The sequence below is a fragment of the Manis pentadactyla genome, chromosome 1 (genome assembly GCF_030020395.1).
Source record: "Manis pentadactyla isolate mManPen7 chromosome 1, mManPen7.hap1, whole genome shotgun sequence".
In the NCBI taxonomy this organism is placed as follows: Eukaryota; Metazoa; Chordata; class Mammalia; order Pholidota; family Manidae; genus Manis; species Manis pentadactyla.
Window position 1 is genome coordinate 198423997 of NC_080019.1, and position 22319 is coordinate 198446315.

The 22319-nt window shown below is 40.8% G+C and overlaps 1 protein-coding gene across 1 annotated transcript in view; it reads right to left on the bottom strand.

Moving 5' to 3' along the window:
* Positions 1-22319, bottom strand: part of TXNRD3 (thioredoxin reductase 3) — a 56211-nt gene that overhangs the window by 20750 nt on the left and 13142 nt on the right. Inside the window, exons 2-10 of the mRNA XM_057505793.1 lie at positions 18187-18247; positions 17046-17155; positions 15210-15314; positions 14894-14966; positions 13121-13240; positions 8316-8458; positions 6669-6784; positions 5698-5923; positions 4450-4542 (exon numbers count right to left, since the gene is read on the bottom strand). Coding sequence (XP_057361776.1) covers positions 4450-4542; positions 5698-5923; positions 6669-6784; positions 8316-8458; positions 13121-13240; positions 14894-14966; positions 15210-15314; positions 17046-17155; positions 18187-18247 — 1047 coding nt within the window. The remainder of the gene's footprint in view (positions 1-4449; positions 4543-5697; positions 5924-6668; positions 6785-8315; positions 8459-13120; positions 13241-14893; positions 14967-15209; positions 15315-17045; positions 17156-18186; positions 18248-22319) is intronic.

The following is a 22319-nucleotide window of genomic DNA, read 5'->3' on the forward strand; positions in this document are numbered from 1 at the left end:
GACTTCGGAACTGTGAGAGACTGAATTTTCACTGTCTAAGCCACCCAGTCTGTGGTGTGTTTTTATGGAAATCCTAGCCGACTAACACACCTTACACTTATTAAAACTGAATTCACAATTTATAAACTTCATAAATTAAGACCCAGATGACTTCACTGGGTAAAGTCTATCGAAATTTAACTAAGAAATGATACTGATGGTACACAAACTCCTCCAGAAAAAAGGGGAGGGGAAACTTCCTAACTCCTTCTTATAAGGCCAGTGTACATAACTGACACAAAAATCAAACAAGGACATTGAAGTTATAAGCCAATACTCCTCATGCACATAGACGCAGAATTCTTAACAAAATGTTAACAAATAAAATACAGCAATATATGTAAAGGACATTGATCATGACCAAACAGAGTTTGTCCTGAAAATACAAATTTGGTTTAACATGCAAAAAGCCAATCAATGCAATTAATCATATTAACCAAATGAAGGCACAATTTAATGATCCCATGGACGTGGAAAAAGCAATTGACAAAACTTAACATCCTTTGAGGATTTAATTAAATCCTCAGTACACTAAGATTAAAAGAAAACTTCCCCGACCTGATAAAAGGCATCTGTAAAAAACCTAAGTGTACATCCTGGCAATGATAAAAGACTGACTACTTCACCTCTGAGATCAGAGCAGGGTGGGGATGCCCACTCCCACAGTTGCTATTCAGCATTGTACTGGAGGTCTTAACCAGTGTGACAAGGCAAGAAAAAGAAATTAAAAGCATGTAGATTAGAAAGAAGAAACAAAACTGGTTTGAGTATGTAGACAAACCTCCTAAGAATCTACAAGCCTGAATTATAAAAATCATTTGTATTTCTATGTACTACCAGCTAATCACTGAAAACAAAAAAATTTTAAATAACATTTACAATAGCTTAGAAACATGAGATAGAGATAAATTTACTAAAATACACAAAAGACCTCTGAGAGAAACTAAGGAATATGTAAACAAATGGAAAGAACCATGAAGTTTGTGCACTCAAAAAGTAAACATTGTTAAGATGTCAGTTCTTCCAAACTCATCAATACAACTGACACAATCCCAATCCCAGCATGCTTCTTTTGGGTAGAATTTGGCAAGCTATTTTTAAAATTTATATGGAAATGTACAGAACCTAAACAAAGTTGGAGGACTTACTCTACCTGGCCTAAGGTTTACTATAAAGCTTCAGTAATAAAAACAATGTGTACTGGTGAAGGGAGACAAATGGCCAATGGGGAAAAGATTGTAGGAACAGACACACAGTTAAATGGTTCAGCAGAGGCACCAAAGCAATTCAGTCTTTCCAACAGATGGTACTGGGTACCCATGTGGAAGACAAAGGCCCTCTCTTCCCACCTCACACTATAAACAAATTAATTCAAGATGGATTACAGATCTAAACATGAAAGATCAAATTAGAAAGCTTCAAGAAGAAAATAAAGGTGACTATCTTCACAACCTTTGGGTAAGTAAAAACTTCCTAGAGCACAAAGAAAACATGAACCATAACACAAAAAACTGCTAAATTGGATTTCATAAAAAATTAAAAAACTACTGCTCATCAAAGGATGCCATAAAAAATTAATAAATAGGCAAGTCACAGATGGGAAGAAAATATTCACAATACATGTATCTGAAAAGGGACTATATCCAAGATTTGTACACAGAACATCTGCAATTCAGGGATAAAAATTCAAACAACCAAACAAAAATGGGCCAAAGATGTGAACAGATACTTCATAAAGGAAGACATACAAATGGCCGATAAACACAAGAAAAATTGCTCAACATGACTAGTCATCAGGAAGATGCAAACTAAAACTGTAAGATACCATGGGGTATGTGGTGGGGACTTGATAATAGGAGGAGTCTAGTAACCATAATGTTGCTCATGTAATTGTACATTAATGAAAAAAAAAAAAAACCAAAAACTGTAAGATACCACTACATGTGCACTAGACTGGCCCAGATGGAAAAGTTGGACAACCCCACATGGTGGTGAGGATATGGAACTCAAAGCTGTCATGCACAGCTGGTGGAAATACAAAATGATAAAATCATTTGGAAGCTGTTAGGCAGTTCCTCAACAAGTTAAACATGGAAGCTATCCTATGACCAAGCCATGTCACACCTAGGTGTTTTCCTGTGAGAAATGAAAATACGTGTCCACAAAAGGCCTTCTGCAAGAAATCTGCTTAGCAATTTTAGTTGATCCCCCCCCACTCCCACAAAACTGCAACAGCCTGGGTGCCCATCCACAGGAAAACGAATAAAGTGTGTTACATTCATACCACTCTATATTCTACAACTTGTACCTAATAAGAACTAACCAGCAATGTACACGACACGGATAAATCCTAAGCCAGATACCAAGGAGTACAGATCACATGACTCCATCCCTGTGATGTCTAGAATAGGCAAAACCAGTTGGGGTGACAGCTCAGAATATGGTTGCTTGGGGTCGGGGAGAGTGAAAGGACAAAAGAGAGCTTTCTGAACTCACAGGAAGATTCTGTTACCTTCAAATGACTGTGATTACATGAACATGTGCATTTGTCAAAACCAATGGGACCAGACATCTAAGACCTAGGCATTTCACTATATGTAACTTAGCCTCATTACAAAAATAAATAATCTACAAATTTAGGTATGATGAACAACTTTATACCAATATATTTGATAAGTAGATGAAATGTACTAATTCCTAGAAAAATGTAACTAATCAAAAGCAAGTCAAGAGAAAAATAGAAAGCCCTAAAAGTTCTTTGTTAAGGAAATTCAATCAGTGGTCAAATATATGTATCCATAGAAAATCCTAGGCCCAGATGGTTGCATTAGTGAACTATGAAATATACAAAGAACCAATAGAAAAAGAAGGAATATACCCCAACTTGTTTCATGAGCTAACCTTAATACCCACATCTGAAAAGCTCAGTACATGAAAAATTGTAAGCCAATATGATTTGTAAATGGAGATGCGAAAATTCTATATAGTCAAATCCAGCGGCACATAAAAAGGACCATTACCAAGTGGATTGACACCAGGAACATAAAGTTCTAAAGAACATTAGAAAATCAGTGTAATTCAACACAATACCCAATTGAAGAAAAAATGTTTGATTATCAACAGCTACAAAAGAAACATCATTACAACTGAATATCCACTCTGCATTTAAATAAATAAATAACCATAAAACTTAGTAAATAAGAAAGAGAAAAGAATTCATTTAACTTGATTAAGAACATCTACTAAAAACCTATAGAAAACATTACTCTTTAATGAAGAAATACTAAAATCTTTCCTGTCGATACTGAGAACAAGACAAGCGCGCCTGCCATTCCCAGTTCCTGCTGACACTGGGCTGGAGTCCCAGCTGGTGCACTCCTCCGAGAGATAAAAGGAGGTGGAAAGGAGGAGACAGAACAGTTGTTACTCACAAGTAATATGAAAACATAAAAAGAAAATCCAAAATAACCTAAGGGTAAATTACCAAAAATGAGTTTAGCAAGATCACTGAATACTAAATGAAAACACACAAATCAGCAGCATTTCTATAAATCAACAAAGACAATGACATTTTCCCAAAAAATACAATCTGTAACTACATACAAATAGGTAAGTACCTAGGAATAAATCTAACAGAAGATGGTCTTGATCTCTATAGAAAAACTGACGACCTTTCCCAGGAATCATTTATGACGGCCTAAGTTAGAGGGCAGATACACAGTGTTCATGGGAGACCGAACACGGCAAAGGATCAAGTGTTCCTAGCGGGTTTGTACACCCTGCACAATCCGGACTGACACCGCAACAGGGGCTGACTTTGTAGCTTTGTTGTGTATTTTTTGGTCTTGTTGATGTTCTCAACATTGTTTACTTTTTTAAGTAAAAAAAACCCACATGAGTACATAAAATATAAATGAGCAGTTTATGTCTAAACTATAAACTAGTTTACAGGAAATCTTGGCATCCAAACATCATCAGTTTAAATTCGACTTGTTGCCGCCCAAAGCAGCCCATGGACTATTCACATTATTTGGAAAGTTTATATTGTTTGTTTTTGAAAATGAAAGTATCTTGTTGATTTTGAGTATAAGATATATTCAATGTTCACTGCAAAAACATTCAAATGCAGAAATGCACATATCTAATTCCCCAGAGGTAAATAAGCATGAATACACTTGGGTGGCTCTGCTTCCAGATTTTGTTCTGTGTAGTTACACACACACATAATTTTACCTGACCCTCCACGTACCACTGAAAACTGTCAAATGTCAACAGCCAACTGCCTTTCAGATTTATTATACTCTTACAAAGACCCAAAAACATGTTAAGCTTGATATAATTTTTCTATAAGCTTCATCTGTGCTAGTTTATGAGCATGTTCAACCACTTAACTGCTTATAAAACACTTACTGTGTTGTATAATCCTTCCATAGTTTCTGGTCCCTCAGTGGATTTAGCCACTACTTTCAGCTTTCCAGGTGAACCTTTCTCCAACTGTTGAACCTAGTAAGAATAAATAATGTAACAACTGCATCTAAAGGTGACAGAAAATAAATGGATCATGGGGTGTACACGTGTGGGAGTATACATGTGTGTGCATGCATGCACATGTATTTAGGATTCTGTAGTAAACAGAGAAAAGAAGCCTGTCCCAGGATACAAGGATGTAGAGGTAAGTTAATGGATCAGCTGGAGGTAGCATAAATGGAGGAATGAAGGGCTGCTTTCTAGGTGTTCACTTAACCAGTGTGGGGACCATATTACCAGCTGCTGAGAGTGAGACAGGCCAGAGAGATCAGCAGGGCAACACACTCAGGTAGAAAATCAAATTTCATTCATGTCTTGTTAAATCTGAAATGCTTATGAGGAATTCAAGTGGAGACATCCAGTAGGCAGCTGCGTAAACCAGTGGGGCATTCAGGAGCGACGCCTGAGCAGGAGGCATGAATCTGAGGGCCACTGGCATGGGGGTAACAAAGCATGGGCCTGAGGAAGACCACCCCAGTCAAGAGCACAAGCAGGAGGGGTGCAGGTGTCCGGGTATTTATGAGCTGGGGGGATGTGGGCCGGCAGGCTGCAGGGCCACGGAGGCTGGGAAGAGTGCCGTCAGCGCAAAGAATGTCAGCTGCACCTCACGCTGCCCAGAGGCCCAGTGAGACAAGGGCAGAGATGTTGACCACGGAGTTTGCTACTGCCTGACAGGCAATGTTAAAGGCGCAGCAGGGATGGAAGCAGCTGAGAGTTCACTGAAGTGGGAAATGGAGGCAAGAAATCAGAAGTAATGTGTGTACAAGTTTCCTTATAAAGGGAAAAAGAAAAATGGGATCTAGCCAGAAAGACAGAGAGAAGGGAGGGTTTATTTGTTTAAAGATGAGGACACTGGGGGGATGATGGAGGGGAGAGAAAATGACCTGCTGGTGATGGGTGTCATGAAAGGTGAGAGGTGACAAAAACAGGCTCCAGGCCTGAGGAGGGGGAGAGGGGGAGGGCGGGTCTAACGGGGGTCAGCTTTGTGGTCCAGGGGTGGGACACGGTATTTAGGGTCTACTATTGAGTACAGACTAATTTATTTAATGAAATGAAGTAAAGAGGGGTAAAATCAAAAGCTAAAGAGAGTAAAATAAAATAAAAGGAACTCCAAATGTCATTCAGACTTACCATCACAGGCACAAATTTTCTTATGAACTTAACACCATATTGTTCCATGTAGGAACCCACTTTCTCTGCCATTTCTTGATCAAAGCCACGGAGAAGGATTGAGCGCACCATAATCGTGACATCTAAGCCAAGGCCAGCGAGAAACCCCGCACATTCCAGGGCAACGTAAGATGCACCCACTACTAATGTCTTGCCAGGGCAGTAAGGCAGAGAAAAAAGGTCATCGCTGAAAAATAAAGGCAATAAAGATGAAATGAGCTATTCAGGTTTTTATGGATCATGGTCTCTCGCTGGCTGAACTGCCATTTGGAGCTTGGATGAAGCAACACTAGGATGAGGACCTTTGGAGTTTGTGACAGTGTTCACTGGGGAGCGGAGTGTACCTCGGTTTCTTCAAAATCAAATTATTGTGGATCACAAATAAAGACGAAAATAAGCAGAATAGAAAATATCAGACTGCATTAGATGTGATAAAAGGAAATATTGTTTTGGTGTGTCATGTGTGCTCACTTGAAGAGCAGTGCAACAAAAAATGGATTTTTTTAATGTGCACCTGGTCAAAAGTTTGAAAGTCTTTACACTCCATTATCAATGGCTCTTTACGACCACCCAGGCGAGATCCCTATCAAACCTCAATATTAGGAACAGCTGTGCTGCTCCTGGTCAGCTGGGTCATTATGATCATATAGACACTAACCCCTAGTTAATTGTATTTACTTCTTTGTTTCAGCCTCTAGGAAGGTTAGAGCCAAATTCCCAGACCACTTTGAGCAATCACCTAGAAACATACAGATTATGTTTTGACATTATTATTTACCTAATCTTATTTTCTCTTTGCTTCATTATATTAACCACTTAGGTTCTTGTGTTGTATTTTTGTTATCATTTCGTATCTTTTGTGAAATAAGACAGGGCACAAATAAATTGGAAATAGAAATAGTTTACAGTTAAAACAGTCTACTTAATCTTACCTAGTAATGCAGTATTCTTTATCTCCTGGGATTCCTAAGTACCGTGGCCTTTCACCTGTTGCTATGACAAATTTTGCAGCTGTATAACAAGTTTCCTGTCCTTTTCTATTGGTTGCCTTAAAAAAAGAAAAGTATATTTCACTTTTTCAACAAACACTATGGAGCATCAAACACATTGGACTAGTTATGATCTTCATGGAGCTTCCCACTGAACAGGAACAGATACACAAAATAATGATGCACTGTGATAAGCACCAACACAGAAAACAGAATCTTCATAAAACATTAGCCAAAAAGGCATAGTGGAGGTGGAGTAGGGGACTGGAGGGCCGCTCAAGGACGGCTCAAAGGTGGCGGTATTTCAAGTGGAGATGAGAAAGTGACATGATTTGAGACAAATGGAAACCTAGAGAGAGAACAGTATATATAAAAGCACATGGGCCTGGAAGTAGCTGGTATCTGGGAAACAGCAAGTGGCCAGAAAGTGACAGGAAATGAGGGTCCGAGTCCCGGTGAAGTGAAACAGATTACTGTCAAATGTAAAGATCTTGAGATGCCATCCTTAAAATGCAGGCTATGGGGAACCCACGAAAGTTGCTTATTGTTTGTTTATTTCCAATTATACAAGTAAATCATAAATATATTTTCATTAAAAAAAAAATTAAAAACCAATAAAGGTGCTTAAATGGGGTGGTTTAAACAGAGGGACAGAGGGAGGGCAGAGGCCCCAAAACAGACAAACCGGTGCAGCCTGCAGAGGAAGTCGGAGGAACTGGAGGTTTCTAGATGGAGCAACGAGAGGCTGGATCACACTGCTAAACGAGGAGACACAGGTTTGGCTGAATGAAGAGGCAGGTAGGCTGGGAACGATCGCCTTATTCAGCCAGCTGTGCCAGGCATATTGCAGTTTGAGAAATAAGACTAACTGGCTTGTATTTGCTGTTATTTTCATGTGAATGATGTAATTCAAACTGGCCCACGTATGGTTTTGAAGGGGCAAATTTCCCTGCACCACCCACACTGTTCTAGAAATAACAAATGACTACAAGATAACCTCAGATTCTGTCAACATCACCATCCGCTGGGCTACAAGAGCCGAGTACAAAAATGAACCACATCTTGAGGATAGTATTTGACTGCCTTTCATAAACCCAATTTTAAATAATCAAAATGGGTCTCATTTTCCTTATGCATTCAAACTGTAAAAAATACATTAAATACATTAAAATGTAAAAATACATTACAAATATAAATTTATAAAATACACTCATTCTGATACTAGTCTTATTAATGCTTTTATAAATTATACATTTGAGTTCTAGTTACGGCTTCATTTTTAAAAGAATTACAGGGCTAAAATTTTGAGCCCAAAACTATTTAGTCTAAATATTTTCGCTTTTAAGAATAATGATGGAATTGAAAGGCAAATAATAACTTTAAATTAAGTATTCCTTAAAAGGCAATGTCTTCAGTTTAGCCAGACACGTGGAACCAACAAATGGAGGAACTGCATGTGCACGTGTGGCCACGTGCACTCTCAAGTATACCAGCTACAGGCCTTAATGTGCAACACGGAATTTTAGTTCAAGGCAAGTACAAGCAGTAGGAAGGAAAAGCAATGAACAAGACAAAACATTCAAATGGTACCTTTATTTTATGATGTTCGACAAATTCTCCATAGGAATTGATATAGACCACAGACTTTTCCCTCAAAGACAACCTGTAGCTCCAATTTAGAGAGCCGATGTGGTTTTGAATCGCTTCTGTCATGGTCTCCCAGTTGTGCTTCACTGAAAATAAATAACCAGGGTGGAGGCGCAACATAAATTTTATTTTTAATGGTCAATTACATACAACCATACTTGAACCATCCTATATGCGGCTTTAAGAATCAACAGGTGAGCAGAAGATAATTAGCAGTTTAAATCTTTTTTATGCCAGTTGTGGTGTACACTCTTCCTCTTTTATATTACGAAGCATATGCACACAGTGGAGTTCCATAAAGAAGAAAAAAATCTATGGAGGAGAGAATGGGGAGACCTGGCCGCCCTACAGCCAGGCCCTCGGGATCACAAGGCAGGACGACTGTGTACTCAGGAGCACCCCAAGGACACTTCCACGCTGTGGGCCTGTTGCATGTGGCCCTGGTGATGTGAAGGGAAACAGGGCCTAGGTAACTGTGCCCCGCACATCTGCTACCCAGACCGGCCTGGGGTAACCCCACTCGGTTCACATGGTGGTGGTGTTTTGATAGTGAATATCCTACATTTCTTGACAATAGATGTGGTTAGTGCTCACTGTCACCCACCACTGGAAGTAAGAGGTTTATCCATTTCCTGCTGAAGTTGGTTGGGAGTTGAAAGAGTCAGGATTCCTCATTACCCTTCTATCTTCTAAGGGATTTATTTATTGGCATTCACCTCACCTGCTGATGCTGGTTCCCAAAGGAGACATCAGTCTACATGCATCACTGTGTTTATAAGACCTAGGGGCCAGGGTTGCCCTCAAGATCCCTGAAGACAAAACCTGCCAACTGAGGGTTTGCCCTCTGCTCACACCTGGAGGCTCACACCATCTATCTAGCACTCTCAAGAAAGGCCCACTACTCAGTGGGGACATGTGATGTTACAGTGCACAGAGAGGCGTGACCACTGTGAACATTTACAGCCCGGCTGTCACATCACCGTTTCTAGGATGCCAGGTACAGCAAATCTGATTTTGCAATCCAGATGGTCATGCTGGCAGCCACATTTCCCGCCCACCAAGCCATGATCCCAGGAGGCTGCGACCCCCTCCACAATGGCACAAACTCCCACATCCTGAGACAGCCCCTCCCTGCTCCCCCAGAAAAGCTTTTTTCCCAGCCCTCAGAGAACCACTTATCCCAAGGACCTTGTCAGTTAAAGTCACACGCCCTGTGTCCCTTTGTTTCTGGTTCTTATAAAAGACATACTATATTGGAGGTTCCCAAACAGTGCTGCATATCAGGACCCCCTGGGCAGCATGTTTAAATATACAAACCTAGCACCCACCACACACCTATGGAGTCAGGGAGGGACCTCAGAATCGTAGTTACAACGCTCCCAGGGACTCACAGGGCAAGTCTCGGGACTGGCACTGTGGAGCCAGCTGCTCTGTTTCTATGACCTGTTGGTTTGCAGGATCACTATTAAATACTGTGGGAGAAGTCCCCCTTCTGTACTTTCTCAACAGTTGCAAAGCTATTCTCACACATTTACTTCTTAGTTTGAACTTTAGAATGAACTGTCACGCTGTGAAAAGAAAAAAAAAAATGAGCTTTTTCCTGGACTTACAAAAAATGTACAATTTTGAGATGATGTCATCACAATATTGAAACATTCCAAGGTCACAGTGTATTTTTATGCTTTATATTCTTTTGTACATTCCTAAATTTATTTCAAGTTTGTCACTTTTGTTGCAATTTTTCATTGTGTATTTACCTTATTGCTGAGATGTAGGAAACCTATTGATTTTTTCACATTTGTCTTATGAGCAACTTACTGAACTCTTACCAGTTCTAATATTTTTAGTTCAATAACCTGCATGTTCTAGAAACACTGTCTATAATCATACTATAAATTTACAGTATCTTTTTTCTTCCCCCTTTTCAAATGTGTGCCCTTTCTCCCTATCCTCGCTTTCCATGCACAAAAATGGCGAGGATATTAGCAGCGCAGGGGGCAACCCCATCTCATTCGTGACCTGAAGGCAAATGCCTCGTGCCTTTCTCCAGTAAATATCTGCTTCCGACCTTCCTTCGTTGTGTAAAGGGAGTGTCCACCTCTTTGTGTAGACTTCCCGACAGTTCCTTTAAGGAGGGAGCCTGGATGTGAGGTTCTCATCGAATGCCTCTGGGGCACAAAGCCAGGCCGCTCTCCTGCTGTGGCTTCCTCATGCAGACTGAGTCCTGCGTCCCAGGATGCACTGCTGTACTTAGGACACCAGGGCAGAGCATTTGCTAATGCTTTTGCTAGAGTTCTGGCACTTCCGTGGGCTATGATTTTCTATTTTTATACCATCTTTACATATCATTGTTGTGTCAGTCTCCAAAAAAACTGGTAAACATTTCCATCTTTTCCTCAGTTCTGTAATAGTTTAAATTACAGTGTTCCTTGAAGATTTGAGGAAATTTGCTTGCAAATCTATGGTGTCTTTTAAGAGAATGGACTGCTCTCAATGTACTCTTTGATAATTCAAGTCAATTCTAGTTATTCATATTTTCCTAGAATGTACTCTTTTTCATCGAGATACTTACAAGTCTTAGCACTCATTTATATATTGAATTTACCTCTTTTCTATCCATAGCTACATTTCTTTTCTCACACCTAATGTTGCATATTTGTATGAATTTTCTCCTCTTATTTCCTTGATTGGATTCCCCCAAACCACCTACTTTTATTTGTATTTTCAAATACACTCTTGGTTTTGTTTATCAGTCCTATTTTGGGAAGGGTGTTCACTTGTTAATTCCTACATTTAATCTTTGCCTGCAGTCTACCTACCTGGTATTAACTGCCACCACTTTCGTTGGCATTTCTGTGATACATCTCTCACCTATTTAAAATTTCCCCAAGTATTTAATTTTAAGTAGGAAATTAAAAATATTTATTTAAAATTTAAGATTCCTGTCTTTTCATTCAAATTTCCATTGCTTTTGTTTCTTTAAAATTATGGTTGCATGTCATTTCTTTGCACATTTCCCTCTTCCCTTTCTTTGGAAATTCTATACTTAATTTCTAATCTGTAGTTTATTTTAATCTGTATTCCTTATCAGCACCAAGAGGGAAAGTATCTACCACATCTCCTAGAACAAGCTTTTCCTTCCTTCCTCTGGCCTCTCAGATTCTGTTGGCTTCGCCTGGCCATTCTTTGAGCTTATGCCGAAATACTGCTGAGCCGCAAATTTCACGTGATGGCTAGCTGGGGATTTCTTAGGATAGTACCTCAAAATTAACTTAGAAGCATTTTGTGTATGGGGAACTACGGGAACTCTACAATAAGTTTTACCCACTCAAGGATATTAGAAAGAGTTTGGAAATATTAAGCACTAAGAAGGGTTCAAGAACCTAAGCGGTCCCTCAGGGGAGGCGGTGTGGTGTGAGCGTCACCCCCTCCACTCACCCTGAAAGCACGGGCCCCCAGTGAGAGGCAGCAGGCGCGGCACAGCTGCTGCACTAAGCAGTCGCCGGCTCGCAGAGGGGCTCTGCCATCTTGCGCCACCCACACCCCTGCCTGGCTATGTGCGGTCCCCCTCTGTGGCAGGCTGTGTGCGGGCCCGTCCTTCACGGCCTTTTCCCTGCCAGAGGCCTCTGGTGTTTCCTCCTTACTTGGACTTGATTATTTTAGAAACAGGATATGAATGTTTTTAATTTTAAAAAGAGACTCCAAACCACCTATCAACCAATCCAAAGTGTGCGTGACTCAAATCCCAGTCCACTTGGCCTTTCTGCGGCGCTCCACACATGCTGGTTGTCTTTTCAGGCTCCAGAAGTCCCAAACCTCATCCTGAAAAACCTGACACCCCTCCTTCGCCCCCACACCTAGCTCCTGGTTTTCCTCCTCTTCTGCACCCACCTGAGATAGTTAACACATCTCAGGATTCTGTCTGTCTCCCATTCCACCCATTTATTCTCCTCTACCCATCTCAGCATCTCCTAAGACTTCAACCATCACCTACATGCTGAGGCTCTAAGCCCAGGTCTTGCCCAGGCCCCTCTTGAGCACAAACCATGCCCAGATGCCTAGCTCCACCAGGGTGTTCCAAAGGGGCCCTAAGTGAAATAGCATGCAAGATGCAGGGCTCAGGGGAAAGGATTCTTGAAAGTGAAGACGACCCAGAGGTTGAACTGCCAAGCAGAGGGCCCTCATTTACCTGCACCCAGCTGACACTGCAGTCTGACTGGAAGCTCTCCGTGGAGCTGTCTGGGGAAATTCGTCCACAGGGAATTGGTCCAGCTGCAAACCATTACGCGGACCTGCCCCATGCCCAGCCCCAGCTAGGCCCGCCTGTGTTCTCTGTCTCAAGGAGTGCACTGCACTTTCTTCCCACGTTTCAGTCCCTCCTGCTGGTTTCCTTCCTCTCCCTCACGCTCTCCTCCACTAGTGACCTGGATGGCCAGGCAGAATCACCTGGAATTATCAGAATCATCTATGAAACATTAAATATGCTTGTGACAGATCTGCTGGATCAAAGTTTCTGGGGAAAGAGACAGATGAAATTTTTTTAAAATGCCACACATTATTCTAATGATACAAAACGGCCGCTAAACACAACAGCAGTCAATGTCATGCCTTAAACCCTCTAAACCCACGTTGTCCTCTCCAATCTGACATCATCATTCCTGCTGAGGCCTTGTCATTCCTCCCCCGGGGTATGCACACCTCCTCACCATCCCTGCCTTTGCGCTGTCCCTCTGTGTATCATGACCCACCTTGTTGATTGTACTCCCAGCCAAACTTCCTTGAGTCAGTTAATGCCTGCCCCAGAAGGGCAGCCTGGTGCATCAGTTTCTTAGGAATACAGCCCACATTTACACAAGTACCGCCAAGCCCTGAGAAAGAAAATAACAGTTTTAATGTTTCCTCTACGTGTGTGTCTGCATGTCATTTTACATGTGTGCAGAACGGGTATTATTAAAACATATGGAAATGACAGGCTCAAATGGTAGGGGGGAACATCACAACCCATGATAACACATAAACGATTAATCCAAACTTTTTAACTGAGAGTCTGTGAAGGAGACCCAAGGATGAGCCAAAAATATGGATGTGCATTCGAACAGTTTTCTTGGGACAGAGCCTAAAACTTTCATTTACATCACAAAGGGACCCTAGCTGTTTTAGATTATTTAGATACACACTATGCCAAGGGCCAGAGCCCAGCCTGGCCTTCACTCTCTGTAACTCTGCCCTCTCTGAGGGAGCAGTTGGTCTGCCCCAAGCCACTTGGTACCATCTCCTCTGGATCCAGAGCAACACACATGGGTCGCGCACAAGTGCCCCTGAGCGGGGCAGAGGACAAACTCCCTCTTGGACCCCAGTCTTTTCTGCCAGTTCAGGTAAGTAGGATATTTCTGGGCAGGAGAGGTAAAAGGGAGGAGAGAAAGAGGGAAGAGGGAAGGAGGAAGGAAAAAGTGTACACGCACCATATGACTATTAAGAGAAAAATTAAGGCAGATTAGTTTTATTAAAGGAAATTCTAGGCTAAAACTTTTTGAGTAAGTTTGAATTTTAAAAAATGGTTTCCATATCTTGTCAGGGTCTGGCAGGAAACAGAAGACACCCTCAAGCTGGGAAATTGAGGAGAGTTTACAGAAAAATAGTTACCGGGGCATGGGCAGGAGGAGCAAGGAAGACCAGAACATCGGAGCCACCCTCAGCCCCGTGTGAAGGCGCACGGGCAACGAGTGAACACGCAGCCCAAGAGGGACGGCCATGAGAGGGGGGTGGCCTTCCACAGGCAGACTGAGCCGGCCAGCAGCTACAGCAGGGCCAGGGCCAGGGGAAGACCTCAGCTCCACTCTCCACCCCCGGCACATCCCCGCCATTTCTCCCACCCAGAAGCCAGAGGGCAAGGCTGTCAATTCATCAGCCTTCTGGGGCATAGAACAGGGTAGAGACACAGAGAACGCATTTGTAGTACAAACAGAAAGTAACCAGCAAAACATCTGTGTGTTCTATTTTAAACGCAAAAGGAACATGGGAAGGTGAGCACTCCTGTCCACAGCAAAGTCACAGTGCACGAAGCTCACCTTGTGCTGTACTAAACTGAGCATGCACCTCAACTCCATGGACCTCTGTGCAGCCTTTGGAGTCAGTTATGCAGTTAATGCAGAAATGCAAAAAAGTGCTATGGCAAACTTAGGTGAGCACATTACAGTATAATCTGTGACTGCCACTACGTGAAAACGTTAGTACACGTGTGCAAAAATTATATTTGTAGATGGTCTGGACTATGGGGGTCATGGAACATTTTCTTTTTGCAACATCTTTCTTAATTATTTTCATATTATCTTCCCAAATCATCCCTTGTCATGCAATTTTGGCCAGTTCCTTACGTTCACTGAGACTGTTTCCTTACCTGTGAAACAGGCTAGTAATACCTCTCGAGGTTGTCATAAGAATTAAATGAGCTCCCCAAAGCCAGTGATGGACATAAAGAGCAAGCACAGTGACAGCCACAAGAGCCAGGAGAAGCAGCTTACCCCAGGAGGTGCCCTGAGGGGACGGGACCACAAAGTCCAACACCATGACTTTCTTTCCCAAAATGGCAGCTTCCTACAAAAGAAAGCAACATGTAAAGAGCTGCTATTTTCCTGACAATCCCCCCATTTTTCTTTCCCCTTAGTGAAAAGACTGTGTCCTGTGCTAATATAGTCTTCTTTGTATTATTAAGCAAGCTATTAAAATAAAAGCTTGGGCAGTGACATCAAAATGTGCTTTTTTTTTTTTAAAGAAGCAGGAGAAATGCTTATGGCAATCACCAGGAAAATGATCTTTGGGTCTCTTTTTTTTTCATACCTGAGCACATGCGAGGCCACCTGAACCACCGCCAAGGACAATGAGGTCAAAATCGTATGACGCGTCTTCCTGAAGGAGCTTCTGTAACAGGCCACTCTGGTGTGCCTATGGTTGACCAGAGAGAGCAGGGCATGACTTGTTTTAAAGCTGTTTATTTGCACCCTACATTTAATCGCACGATTTCTGTTTCAAAAATCTAGAGTCAACCTATGATCCATCTAAGCTAGAATTATAAACTTATCTTGGATGGTGTTCACCCGAGGTCCCAAGAGTTAGGAAGAGTGAGTGAGAGAGAGAGAGAGAGAGAGAGAGAGAGTGAGTATGTGTGTGTGTGTGTGTGTGTGTGTCAAGGCCTGCTGGTCCAGCGTGCGTCAGACAGCACAGAGGTCACAGCTTTACACCTACATCAGCCGAGGTTATTTTCCTTGGTCTGTTCACCCAAACATAACCAAGTGCAATAAAGTGGCCGACTACCATTTTTGAAGATCCTCTATATTTTGGTCACCTGAATCAGGCTTTATGTTGAAAACAACTCCTGTGCGCCATCAGCAGAGCATACACTTTACATTTTTTCATGGTTTCTCATAAATCAACCTAAATTTTTGCAGCTGCCTGGTGAACTTCCTATACAACACAAACATTTAGCTTTTTCCTTTCAGCAGCAGTCACAGGCTGGCTCTGCATGCTATTCTCTTGTTCACTTGGCCCTCCTTGTGAAGCAGCTTAGATGAGGTCAGAGGTCCAACGTGTGACTCAGCAAAAGTTTTCTTTATAAAAAGACTGTGGGTGCGCCATCCCATGACGCTGGCCTTAGAAACACCACACTGGAACCAGCTCATCCTGGGAGGCGCAATGGAAGGCCCGTGTCACGACTGCATTCAGCAGATGCCTCATCGCCCACTGAAGGATGGTGGCCAGAGAGGTTTCCAGCACATTCTAAAGAGGCCTCCTTACTTTTAGATGCCCTTAGAAAAATCTGTCTCCTAAGCACCTGCCATTGAAGGAAATGCCTTTCAGTTTGAAATAGGACTGATGTCTCTGCATCTGCAGATTCGTCCTCTGACATCATTTTCCAGGTTAAGATTGGCAACACCAGCACTTGCGAAGGCCTTTCAGGGCTCTGATTATGGTACAAGCCACCATGTGAACTGGGTTACAGCTTCCAGAGCTAATAAAGCACGCTCTACTAGACAATGATGCTGGTTACAGATTAACATACAATGTAGACAGTCTTTTTTCCAAGAGAATTGTAACTTCAACTAAAATTTCAGATATGAGTTATTAATCACTGATTACCACCATACTGCATACTACCATTTGCAGGAATATAGGACAGCAGCATTTAAATAAAGGTAACAGGTTATAAGCAGAGACCTTACTTAATGAACATCAATTTTTATCTGTCACTGCTTAACTGGATGACTTCTGTTCATTTCTGCATTCTAGGAACCAAAAAAATCAAAGGCCATAACCCTTTACAAAGCTCCACAGGATTAGCAGCTTTGACAGGCATTACATTTACCCTAGACAAGCATGTTAGCATTGAACGACACTAAACCTTAAAAAGGGAACTGGCCTTGTTTCTCTCCCCATCAAGAGCCAGAGACCAGGGCTCCAGGTAGCCACATACAGTCTGGTAACCTCATTCAAAACTCAACTTCTAAAGTATGAGTTGGTAGAAAAGCTAATTTCCCTTAAAGCAAACCAAGGTTATCTAATAACCTTCCTATACACTTTTCGACTAAACCACTCCTAAAACCCATGTTCTCCCCTTTCAAATATTTTTCAAATCAAAATTTAAACAAACAGCATTAAGAACAGATAACATTATTTTACCTGGAAAGTTTGGTCACATCCACCCACATGCACTTTATTCACAAAAATATTGGGCACGGTTCTCTGATTAGTGATCTCTGACAGTACTTCTTGAACATCGGCCCCATCATCTGAAGAATTAACAATTAAATACATTAAAACAATGAAAGGGTTCCAAACCTTTGTGAGTTGAACTGAAGTGTCACAACACTCAAATGCTCAGATGTGCAAACCCATAAAAGGTCAGTAATTACATATGAAAGTATTATATAACTTATGAAATGATGACTCAACGGGAAAACACCCAGGTTTTCAAAGGAAACCTTAAAGAGTGAAGACCAGTCTACTGATTCCTTTTAAAATAAACCCTTTGAAATTAGATTTTGATGCATAATTCAATGACTAATGCCACGACAAACGATTTGATCTTTAAAGAGCAAACATCAAGATAAGAGTCTGCTTCCACAGGAATAACTCAGCCAATGTTTCCTATAATGATATTTGAATAATCTTTATGATCATAGTCTATAATATAATCTCCATCCCTAAAAATATGAGCAGGCCATGACTACTTCAGACTACCCTATTTGGTATACTCTTTGGAAAAGTCTCAAAGATTCTACAACACTTCATATATTAAGGCAACTTAGCTAAAAGGAGTTGGTAAAGTCCAGTGAAGGCAGAGATTAAATATTTTTCTGTTCACTCCATCTCCCACCTCTGCCATTCACATGCATGTGTAACATGCCTAATTAATATATCAATGCAAGCACAGATGACAAGAATTCAAAAGTATAGAACTCAAAAATTAATGTGTTCCCCCTCAAGGGTAATACAATCAGAAATAGAGATGGATTCTTTTCACATACTACGGCCTAATTAATTTTGCTAGGAAGTTAGCAGATACATTTGAAAGTAAAGTACTTCAAAGATAGCAGCTAATACATCTTCCTCCCACTGCCTCCCCTAAATATGAAAAATATATAAATAAAAAAATATACACCAATTATTTGTCATACAGAGATTCGTTTTCTGCATGGCTGAATGTAGACAAAAACATCCCTGCTAACTCAGAGACAAGAGTAAAATGCAGCAAAGCAAATGCGAAGAAGTCAATCTCATTGGCACTATAAACACAGGATGTACTAACCATTCTACTTACCAACTCGATCAAGTTCCAAGACATTACATTCAACTCCCAAGGAAGAAAAGAGTTCTTTGACCTGGAACAAAAATGCACCTGTTTTACTCTTGCAAAGAGTCAACAGTTATGAAACATGGGCACAGTAATAAGGGATGTCCAAAATAACTGTCCTGTTCTCTGAATTGCAGCCTAAGTGGTATTTTGAAGCGCTCCTACACTGCCTCGGCCCTCAAGAGAAAGCCTAGATCTTCCACTGCCAGACCCGAGGGATTAGGTGCTCAGCAGACCTGCTCCTGGGCGAAACACATAAAGCTGGTGAGAATTTCTAAAAAAGAACGATTTAAAGCCCCTGGGAATTTTCCTAAGGGTGCACAGCAAATGAAGAAACATTTATTCACAAAAATCTTCTAGACGTCAGAGCAGGGAGAGGCTAAGGGAGTAAGACCACGACCTCCCCAACCCTAAGTGAATGTGGCCAAAAGAGTGAGGCTGCCTCCCTTTCGCCAGAATGGGCGGGCCACTGGCACTTCCCAGTCTCCCCACAGCTCCCAGTGGCAGAGGTCACGTCCCTGGTAAGTGTGACCAAATGGGGGCTCCCTTCCTCCACCTGGCTCTCACTCACAGATCGAAGGCTCTGTGCTAGGCCAGAAATACTGGGGCCCCAATCACTCTCACCCCAGATGGTAGGGCGATGCCCCAGGCTGGGAGACGTGAGCCAGGAAGACCAGAGGCTACTACTCCTACCCGAGCTCTGCTCATAAAGCAGGGTTGTCACTTCAGGAGAATTAGGTCACTGTCCCTACCCCTTGCTCTGGAGCAACATCTCAAAGATTCTGCTCAGGGGAAGACGTAAACCATAAGATTAGAGTGCTCCAAAGCTCTACCCAAAGAAAAACTTTATTTGAAATAGATGGTGGAGAAATTTGAGTCTAAAGGCATCTTTAAAACACTGGAGACTTTGGAGGTCAGCAATGAAGGGGAGGTGGTAGCTTCATTAGAGCAACAAGATAAACCGTAAGCTAGTGCGTTTACAAGAGAGAGAAAACCACAGGTTGAAAGCGAAAGGATGGAAAAGATACTCCACACTAGTAATAACCAGAAGAGAGCAGGAATGGCTTTACAGATACAAGACAAAATAGACTACGTCAAAATTGTTAGAAGAGACTAAAAATGGCTTTATATTTCATAAAGGACTCCATATAACCAGTAAATACAATTATAAACATACCCACCAAACATGGAGTCTCAAATATCTGATGCAAACGCTGACCAAATTGAAGAAACTGACAGTACTACAGCCACAGCAGGAGACGTTAACATTCCACTTTCAAAACAGGATAGAACGACCAGACAGAGGATCGGTAAGGGCCAGAGGACTGGAAGAACACCACAGACCAAAGGGACCTAACAGACAGACTACAGAACACTCACCTGACAAAAGCAGGATACACATTTTCTCAAGTACACATGGAACATTCTTCAGGATAGGTCATATATGCTGGCCACAGAACACATCTTAATGCAACTAGAAATCAATAGCAGAAAGACATGTACAAGTATGTGGAAACTAAGCACACTCCTCAACAATGGGTCAACGAAGAAGTCACAGGGGAAGCTAGAGCATATCCTGACAAATGAAGATAAAAATGCAACACACCACACTTATAGGATGTAACAAAAGCAGTGATGAAAGGAAAATCTATAGTTACAAATGTTTATGTTAAAAAACAAAGATCTTAAATCAACTCCCTAACTTTACACCTTAAGAAACTAGAAAGAAAACACAACTGAACCTAAAGCTAGCAGAAGGGAAGGAAGTACATTAAGGTGAGAGCAGAAATAGACAAAATAGAGAATAGGAAAACAATGGAAAAAAAAAATCAACAAAACCAAGAGCTGTTCCTTTGAAAAGATTTACAGAATGGACATAATTTTAAGTTATACTGACTAAGAAAGAAATAGAGAAGACTAAATAACTAAAATCAGAAATGAAATGGGGACCATTACACTGTTTCCACAGAAATAAAAAGGATTATAAGACAGTATTATGAACTGTACATCTACAAATATGATAATTTAGATGAAATGTTTAAGTGCCTAGAAACACATGCCCTACTAAAAATCATGAATAAATAGAAAATGGGAACAGACCTGGGACCACTAAGGAGACTGAGTCAGTAACCAAAAGCCTCTCACCAAGGAAAAGCTCAGGGCCAGATGGTTTCATGGTGAATTTTACCAAACATATAAAGAAAAATGAACACCAATATTCCTTAAGATCTGCCAAAAATCCAAAGAGGGAATATATCTAAACTCATCCCATGAGGCCACCTAAGCCAGACTACAAGAAAACTGCAGAGCAATACCCCTGATGGCCGCTGATGCAAAAATCCTCAATGTAATAGTAGCAAATAGGATTTATTCCTAGAATGCAAGAATGGTGCAACATACAAAGAGATCGATGTACCATACCATATTAACAGAATGAAGGACAAAAAAAACACATGATCATCTCAATGGATGCAGGAAAAGCATTTAAGAACAGTCAACCCCCCTTCACAATAAAAACCCTCAACAAACTAAGAACAGAAGGAAACTACCCCCAACAAATGAAAGGCCATATACAAAAAGCCCACAGGTAACATCATACTTGATGGTGAGAGACTGAAAGCATTTCCTCTAAAACCAGGAACAAAAAAAAAAGAGTGCCCACTTTCATCATTTTTATAGTACTAGATAGTACTATAGTACTAGAAGTACTAGCCAGAGAAATAAGGGAAGAAAAGGAAATAAAAGGCATCCAAATTGGAAAATAAGTAAAATCATCTCTATTCATCGATAACATGATCCTACATACACAAAATCCTAGAAACTGCCAAAAAACTATTAACTAATAAACAAACTCACTAAAGATACAGGACACAAAATCATCTCACAAAAATCAGTTACTTTCCTATATACTAACAATGAACAATCCCAAAAAGAAGAAAAGAATTCCACTTACAATATCATGAAGAACACCAATGAATAAACTTAATAAGAAACAAAGACTTGTACACTAAAAACTACAAGTTGCTGAAAGAACTCAAGCTTACACCAGTAAATGGAAAGAAAGATCTGTGTTCATGGATTAGAAGAGAGTTAATATAGTTTACATATATTAGTAAAGTGATCTACAGACTCAGTGTAATCTCTAACAAAACCCTAAAAACAGACTTTGCAGAAATAGAAAAATCCATCCTAAAATTCATGTGGAATCTCAAGGAAACCTGGAATAGCAAAAAAACCTTGAAAAAGAACAAAATTAGAGATCTCACACTTCCTGATTTCAAAAATTGCTACAAAGCTACAGTAATCAAAACAGTGTGGTACTGTAATAAAGATAGACATACAGGTCAATAGAAGAGAACAGAGAGCCCAGAAATAAAGCCTCACATATAAGGTCAAATGATTTTGACAGTGTAGCCAAGACCATTCAATGGGAAAGGACAATTTTTTCAATGAATGGTGCTACAAAAACTGGAGGGATTATCCACATGCAAAAGAATGCAACTGGACCCTTACCTAACACCATATGCAAAAATTAATGGATCAAAGATGTAAATGCAAGAGCTAAAACTATAAAACTCTTAGAAAAAAACCTGAGGCAAAAGCTTTTACAACATTTGATTTGGCAATGATTTTTTTGAATGTAAGACCAAAAGCACAATTAACAAAAGAAAACAAAGCAATTATACCTCATGAAAATTAAAAACTTCTGTTCATCAAAGGACAGATCAACTGAGTAATAAGGCAAACCCTAGAGTTGCAGAGAAAGTTACAAATCATATATCTGATAAGAGACTCATATCTAGAATATATGGAGAACTTCTAAAAGTCAAAAAAAAAATAACCTAATTAAAAAACTGACATTTATCCAAAAATGATATTAGCCATTAACAAATGGCCAATAAGGACATGATAGATACTCACCATCACTAGCCAACAGGGAAATGAAATTAAAACCACAATGATACCACTTCATACCCAACAGGATAACTCTCACCAAAACAACAACAGAAACCCCAGAAAACAACCAGCGTTGGCAAGGATATGAAGAAATTGGAACCTTTGTGCATTATCTGTAGGAATATAAAACAGTATGGCCACTG